This window comes from Mirounga leonina, unplaced genomic scaffold (genome assembly GCF_011800145.1).
Source record: "Mirounga leonina isolate KUSES-001 unplaced genomic scaffold, KU_Mleo_1.0 Mir_82, whole genome shotgun sequence".
NCBI classification, from domain to species: domain Eukaryota; kingdom Metazoa; phylum Chordata; class Mammalia; order Carnivora; family Phocidae; genus Mirounga; species Mirounga leonina.
Window position 1 is genome coordinate 52,935,492 of NW_023270825.1, and position 8,861 is coordinate 52,944,352.

General features: G+C 33.9%; 1 protein-coding gene across 1 annotated transcript in view; it reads right to left on the reverse strand.

Annotated features, from left to right (window-relative positions):
* Positions 1–739: 739 nt before the first annotated feature.
* The window catches only part of LOC118002545 (nascent polypeptide-associated complex subunit alpha-like), a 28,430-nt gene continuing 20,308 nt past the window's right edge, over positions 740–8,861 (reverse strand). Inside the window, exon 2 of the mRNA XM_034993048.1 lies at positions 740–1,429. Coding sequence (XP_034848939.1) covers positions 740–1,429 — 690 coding nt within the window. The remainder of the gene's footprint in view (positions 1,430–8,861) is intronic.

The window sequence follows — 8,861 nt, forward strand, 5'->3', positions numbered from 1 at the left end:
AGATAATGTTTGCACTTTATATTTTCCATTTACAATATTACTTTTTTTCCTAAAAACCAAAATTATTGTGAAATACTGAAACTATCACAAAAATCTAAATAGAAATACCTCTGGATTTTAGCATAAAGATGGCTTTGTTTTATGTGAATTAATCAAGCCTCAACTGATTATAACAGATAATGTTTAAAAAGAGATTTTGCTTGAAAATACAGTATCTGACAATTTCAATGCAACAAAAGCAATTTGTCTAGTACCACTTTTATGCACTTACTTTTATAAATAAGTGATGGGAAACGAATCCATACATGTTACAAAAAGACTTTTGATAGTCAGCTCTAACATGTAAATGGACTTTTAGCATTGGTAACTTGGGCTATAGCAAACTGAATAAATCCTTAGTGACTTAGCAAACATTTTCACTTTAGCATTGAATTCAGTGAAGTTTTCTCTTCTGATAAGCTTTGAGTTTGAGCTTAACTGTTCATTTATTTCTATTACATAGTGAAATTTGAGAGCCATTTCAGGAATCTGATCTGCACCCTAAGGAGAAACATTCTAAACAAACACAAGAAGCCTTTTAAGGGGATCCTGTGCATTCTTTTTTATTATGTTAGTGCATTCTTTATAACTAGTCATGTAAAAGTAGATACTATTAAATCTAAACTCACTTTTTTTTCATCCAACAAGAAGCCGTAACTTTATTAATGATAGAAACTACAAATTTCAAACCAAGCTGCAGTTATTCTTTTGAAACACCAAAAAAAGTCCTTGTTTTCAGATGGTTACATGTTAAGTCCATAATAGCATTTACAATATCATTACTCTTGTTCTTCAGGGCTCGGACTGCCTTTGCTCTTGACACATTTGCTTGTGACATGACCGATTCTATGTCCTTAACCTCTACACCGGTTTCATCAACCTCTTCCTCTTCACTCTCCTCTTGTACAGTTGGAGTCTGTGTGTTTTCTTGAATGTTTGAGACAGCTTCACCTTGAACTTTGAATTTCTCAGCAGCTGCTAGTTGTGCTTGCTGAGATAAATCCTCGATCTTGGCTTCCCTAAAAACTATGTGGGTATCTGAAGCTGGGCTCTTGTAGACATCTGGTTTTGTGATGACAAAGAGGATATTCTTAGATTTCTGGATAGTGATTCTTGTAACCCCTGTAACCTGTCGAAGACCCAGTTTGGACATAGCCTTCCCTGCCTTCTTTTCACTCTGGCTCTGTTTTGCTTTACTGACTGGTTCTTCATTGATTCCAGCAGCTGCTGCCAGCTGGGCCTGTTGGGTGGTTGCCCGTGTGGAATCCTGTTCCTCAGGCTCTGGTACTGAGTCATCACTGTCAGATTCTGTTCCAGCCCCTGTCTCAGGCTGGGGCTGTGGCAACTCCTGCTCTGTAGCAGGGACGGTTTCTGTGGCTTCACCAGATTTCTGGAGGGAGTAAAAAGGAGGCCTCAATTGACTGGGATCCGTTCTGCTGCCCAGCCCAGAGTCAAATATTCTTAAAAACTCTGTGTGAGGGGAACGCAGAAACCCCAAACTCAATTTTATTGAATATTTTTCTTTGAACCTTTAATAACTTTCTCATTGTGACTTATAATTTCAAAATATGTCTGAAAAGGCAACAAAATATATTACACAGGATAATTCTTTCTGAAGTTCAATAATTGTCCAGACTCTCTCCATAGCCAAGACTGTGACATTTGGACATGATTTCTCTATCATGAGGTATTACTAATAAAATTCCAAAGATAGGTAGTTATATCTAAGTAGCATATAAATTTAAAGTTGTCTACATTCTAGAAAACACACAATAGGAACTAAAAGTGATTCACATTTACAAATACTTAAAAGGTGTAGGAAAACTGTTAATAAGAAATATAAAGCACCCAAGTTATCTTAATAATTTATTCTTTTTTTGAAGCTAAAGTGGGTCTTACATTAGAAAATTCTTCCACTAAAAGAAGTTTACACCAATGTATTTATTTTATAAGATATTTGTGTTTCTATTAAATGAGAACATTACTATATTTGGCCAAAGAACATCATATAAACAATCCAAGTCAAGTAGGTAAATTTTCATTATCAGAACAACTTACATAAAATAAAAAGCTATAGAGTGATATATAAAAAATATTTCTGCCTGACTTCAAGCTCTATTACAAAGCTGTCATCATCAAGACAGTATGGTATCAGCACAAAAACAGACACATAGATCAATGGAACAGAATAGAGAACCCAGAAATGGACCCTCAACTCTATGGTCAAATAATCTTTGGCAAAGCAGGAAACATCCACTGGAAAAAAGACAGTCTCTTCAAAAATGGTGCTAGGAAAACTGGACAACCACATGCAGAAGAATGAAACTAGACCATTGTCTTACACCATACACAAAGATAAACTCAAAATGGATGAAAGACCTCAATGTGAGACAGGAATCCATCAAAATCCTAGAGAAGAACATAGGCATTAACCCCTTTGACACTGGCCACAGCAACTTCTTTCAAGACATGTCTCTAAAGGCAAGGGAAACAAAAGTAAAAATGAACTTTTGGAATTTCATCAAGATAAAAAGCTTCTGCACAGCAAAGGAAACAGTCAACAAAACTAAGAGGCAATCCATGGAATGGGAGAAAATATTTGCAAATGACATTTCAGATAAAGGGCTGGTATCCAAGAGCTATAAAGAACTTCTTAAACTCAACACCCAAAAAACAATTAATCCAGTCGAAAAATGGGCAGAAGACATGAAGAGACACTTCTCCAAAGAAGACATACAAATGGCTAACAGACACATGAAAAAATGTTCCACATCACTAGCCATCAGGGAAATACAAATCAAAACCACAATGAGATACCACCTTACACCAGTTAGAATGGCCACAATCAACAAGACAGGAAACAACAAGTGTTGGTGAGGATGTGGAGAAAGGGGAACCCACTTACACTGTTGGTGGGAAGCAAGCTGACACAGCCACTTTGGAAAACAGTATGGAGATTCCTCAAGACATTAGAGCTACCCTATGACCCAGTAATTGCACTACTAGGTATTTGCCCCAAAGATAGAGATGTAGTAAAAAGAAGGCACATGCACCCCAATGTTCATAGCAGCAATGTCCTCAATAGCCAAACTATGGAAGGAACTGAGATGCCCTTCAAAGGATGAATGGATAAAGAAGATGTGGCTCATATATACAATGGAATATTACTCAGCCATCAGAAAAGATGAATACCTACCATTTGCATCGACATCGGTGGAACTGGAGGGGATTATGTTAAGTGAAATAAGTCAGTCAGAGAAAGACAATTATCATATGGTTTCACTCATATGTGGAACATAAGGAATAGAGCAGAGGACCACAGGGGAAGGGAAGGAAAACTGAATGGGAAGAAATCAGAGAGGGAGACAAACCATGAGAGACTCTGGACTCTGGGATCCAAACTGAGGATTACAGAAGGGAGGAAGTGGAGGGATGAGATAACCAGGTGAGGGTTTTAAGGAGGGCACATGTGATGAGCACTGAGTGTTATACACAACTAATGAATTTTTGAACACTACCTCAAAAACTAATGATGTACTATATGCTGGTTAACTGAACATAATAAAAAATAAATAAAAATATTTCTTTGTAGAGTTATTGGATCCTATAAACACTATGTACTGAGTAATTTTAGAACACAAAAGTATATTACTGAGTAAATATACATTACAATTTTAAACATTAAGTAGGTGGAAATAGGAAGACCTCTTAAATATTTGCATGACTGTGTGACTAATAAGTGATTTGGTAGCATTTCTTAGAATCTTTGATGAAGCATGTACACCTCATGCCCAAGAATCTGCTTGTATAATTATGAATATGTAGGACAATCTAAGGTTAAGTGAAAATATCCAGGGTGAGCAGCACTACTAAAACAGATTGTTTAGGCTTTTGGAATTTGGTGGAATCTACCTTTGATTATGGCAGTGGGTATAATTTGCAAATATTCTGCCAAAATGCAGAGGCTGCATATTCCAATGTCTTCAGTGAATATGTGAAGGAACCCCCCCCCCCGAAAAAAAAGCCACTTTCTAAAAATAGAGAACTGTGGGCAATGTGGTAAATAGAGAGAACCTATCCCAACTAAAAACACTTGAACATATTCTTTTTAACATCATGCCATTCAATCAAGATATCTACAGGCTACAGACGGACTGCAGGCCTTGAGTTTGTTATTCCCTGACACAATGACTTCTTTAAGCATGAGGAAAGTAAATGTGTTTGTCTTCCTTTGGTTACTTCCTAAAGTCTAGGAACCATGTCATATATATTTTTGAGGAGATCCTAAAATCAATTTTAAGGCATAGTTTACACATAATAAAATTTACTAATTTTCAAGTGTTCAGCTCAGTGGGTTTGACAGATATGCAAACACAAATAACCATCACACACAAAAAAGGTATATAACATTTTCATCATCCCTGAAAAGTAAATTCACCCATGCTACATTCAGTAAATCACTACTTCCAACGCTTGGCCTTGGTCAAACTGATTTGTATCTGTCATTGTAGATTAGTCTTGTCTTTATATTGTTTCAGATAAATGAAATCATGCAGTTGGTACTCTTTATGTTTGACTTCTTCTATTCAACATCTTATTTTTGAGGTATTATTGAGTGTATCAGTAGTTTGTTATATTTTATTGCTATTATTCCATTAAATAAGCAAAACAGCTTTTTTCATCTTTTCTATTGATGGACCCTTAATCTATTTCCATTTATGTCCTATTGTGAAAAAATTTGCTAAGGTCATTCATGTACAAAACGTTTTGTACGTTTCATTTTTTTTTGGTTAAATACTTATGAATGTAGTTGTTTTGTCATATGTTAAATGTATGAACAACTTTACAAGAGACTGCCAAGCCACTTTCCAAAGTGGTTATGTTATTTAGCAGAGCATTAGAGTTCTCATTACACTACATCCTTGTCTATACTTGATATTTATCTATATGTTTTCAAAATTTTTACTATTTCACTTGGTGTCTTCAAGGTTTTCATTTTGATATGATTTAGATTTCACTGATAAATAATGATGTTGAACATCTCATGTGTTCAATAGCCTTTTTCTGTATTCCTTTGTGAGGTGTCTTTTCCAATTTGGGGCCATTTTTATTTGGTTGTAATCTTATTATTAACATCTTTATATATTTTAGACAAATGTTTTTTTTTATAGTTTTTAATATGCATTGTCTATATTTTCTGAAGTTCATCCCTAGGCACTTCATGTTATTTTAATGCTATTTTAAGTGATTTTTTTTAGGATGGTAATTGTTGCTATTACATTGAAATAAGATTGATTTTCATATTTTCACCTGGTAATCTGCACTTTCTACAAATGTATTATTTCTCATAGTATTTTTGTAGATTCCTTAGCATTTTTATTAGCATAGCCTCTGTGAATAGACAGTTTTGTTTATTCCTCAAGATTTTTTGTGATTTTTATTTTTCCTTATAGCAACGACTACAAACTCCAGTAAAATGTTAAGCAGAAATTGCAAGATCAGACATCGTTGCCTTTATCCCTGAGGGAAAGTGCCAGTCTTTTGTCATTACACATGATATTAGTTATATATTTTTTTCACTATGCCCTTTAGTCTTTTCTGCATCTACTGAGACATGTTATTTTTCTTTTCTTCTTATTCTTAATGTTGTGAGCTAGTTCCATATATTCAATCAACCTTCTAATCCTAGGATAAATTCCTCTTGGTCACAACATATAATTTTATAAATATATTACATATGATATGCTAATATTTTAAATCACTTTTATTATGGTATAATTTACCTGCATATTTACTAATATTTTGTTAAGTGTTTTTGTGTGTGTGTCCATGTTTGTAGGGGATAGCAGTCTTTAGTTTTCTAGTAATGTTTTTCTCATATTTTCATAATAGTGGCTTCCTATGTTGAGTTTGAGGGTGTCCCTTCTTCTCTCTTTTTCTGAAAAAGTTTGTGTTAATATGGACATTATTTCTTCCTTCAAGGTGTTATGGAATTCACTTCAAAAGCCACTTGTATCTGGTATGTTCAGGTGAGAAGACTTTACTTAAAATTCAATTTATTTGATATTCCTATTTATATAGGACTATTCATATTTTCTATTTCTTCCTGTGGATGTTTCATAGTTTGACTTTAAGTAATAGGTAAGTTTTGCCTATGTTGTTGGCCTACAATAATTCTTTTTTTAAATATAAAGTCATATTTTATCATTTTCTTAAGTTTTTATTTAAATTCCAGTTGGTTAATACACAATGTAATAGTAGTTTCAGGTGTACAATATAGTGATTCAAACTTCCATGCAACACCTGTTGCTCATCACAAGTGTGCTCCTGAATCCTGTTTAATATTCCCATCATTCATTCTGTTGTATCAGTGACTTTTGCTTTCTCTCTCTTTTTTTTTTTTTTTGGTGATAAATCTAGGTGTTTATCCATTTTAATATTTTTTAAAGAATCAGTTTTTGTTTTTATTGATTTTCTCTATTATCTATTTAATATTTTGTTCATTTCCACCCATCTTTATTATTTTTTTAAATTTGATAATTTCCTAGCTTCAATAGGTAGAAATTTAGATTGTTAATTTTAAATGTACCTATTTCTTTTTATAATGTACTCATTTAAATGTAAACATTTCAATTTAAGCAGAGCTTTAAATGCATCTCTCACATTTAACTTGTTTTTATTGTCAGTAAGTTCAAATATTTTCTAATTTCTTTTGTCATTTTTTTCACCCAGAGATCATTTAAATTCGTACTGTTTTATTTTAAAATGTTTGGAGACTGCCCAGATATCTTTTTGTTATTCATTTCTTATTTAATCTATTAGTCTCAGATACAATCCTCTCTATAATTTCAAACATTTTACATTTTTTAAGACATTTTACATTTTGACACTGGTTTATGTCCACTCTCCCCTACTATAGTTTGTCTTGGTGCAAGTTAGATGTGTTCTTCCCCTACCCCAACTTTATTGAGATATAATTGCCATATAACATTGTGCAAGTTTGAAAATATGTTCATGAAAATAGTGTATTTGATTATTGTTGGGTTACTGCTTTATAAGTATCAATTTGTAGAAACCATAGTGGAAATTTTGATGAATATGATTACTTATAAATTATAAATTTCTCTATGACTACAAAATCTAAAGAAAAGGCAATGTTGAAACTCTATGTGTCACATGTGGTAATATCATTCCCTTTTAATGAACTCTCATAAAGTTTGGTTGTTTTGTGTTTGTTGAGTAGAGGAAAACCAGTTTATAATTTACATCTTTTTTAAATTGCGATATAGTTGACATTAACATTATATTAGTTTCAGATGTACAGCATAATGAGTATCCTTTAACCTTGTCATTGCACTCCTCAGTACAGACCTGCTTAGATCTTTATTGTATAGGTCCTTAAGATAAATGTATCTGAGTTCTTATTTCAGTAGTGATTGTAGTAGCAACCTACTTGTTGGTAACTTGAATAACTGAATTGCAGTATATGCAATGACTGTAGGTTGGTGATAATGGGAAGGCAATGGTATTGTTAGTGACTTCCAGTCAAAAACTTCCAGCAACACACCTATAATTGGGTTTTATTTTTCTTTGCAATGAGGGAGAACACATCACAGGGAATCATACGGTGTAGTAAGAGGTTGTTGAATGAACTTACTATATAGCACTTGGGCACTTGTTAGGTGATTTGGGAGAAGGCTCTGTTCTGAGTTGGATGCTGTCAGAAAGCAAGTGAAAACTATGATTCACTCTCTTAATAAACTAGATCTGTTAGGAAGACTTAATTAAAGTTAAAGCAATACAGAGTGAAGAAGCAGCAGTCACTTACTTTAACCAGAATAGGAAAACATTTCTTCTTTTTTGTGGTTTGGATGACATGTTTTGGTCTATGTTCAGAATGATTCCTTGGTGGTCTTGTTTGTATCCTGATCTATTGCAGCCATGGAGTGACTTTGCCTGAAACACAAAATTATGTAAATTCAACAAAAAAAGAGCAAGTCCTAGATATGAATATCAGGTCAGGTACCAGAAGTTAGAGGGTACTTTTATTTTCCTAAGTATAAGAGATGGAAAAGAAAGAGACATGATCATTTAAAAACCAACAAAGCAAAAAGGGACCTTGTGTCAACTAGTGATGTAATGTGCCATGAACCTAGGAGTCTGATTAAAATTGTGTGTACTTAAGGCATATCTCCACATCCACACACATAATATACTTTTTAAAGAAAAGAAATTGAAATTAGACTGTTTGAAACAGAAAAACCTAACAAACTGTTAAATGAAATATCTACATTATTTTTATTATCCAGCAGAAGGGGTCTCAGGAGGTAAAGAGAGCAGTTTTATATAAAAATCTTACATTTCTTTGAACAATTTCTCCATTGCTTTTAGTATTCATCATTGCTGAAGATAGATGCTAATCTCATTTGTGTTACTATACTACCCTATTTCATTCTCATATAGCTATGTTATTTTTATTTTATTATGTTATGTTAATCACCATACATTACATCATTAGTTTTTGATGTAGTGTTCATGATTCATTGTTTGCGTATAACACCCAGTGCTCCATTCAGTACATGCCCTCCTTAATACCCATCACCAGGCTAACCCATCCCCCCACCCCCCTCTCCTCTAGAACCCTCAGTTTGTTTCTCAGAGTCCATCGTCTCATGGTTTGTCTCCCCCTCCGATTCCCCCCCTCTTCATTTTTCCCTTCCTGCTATCTTCTTCTTCTCCTTCTTCTTCTCTTTCTTCTTCTCCTCCTCCTCCTCTTCCTCCTCCTCCTCCTCCTCCTCCTCCTCCTCCTCCTCCTCCTCCTC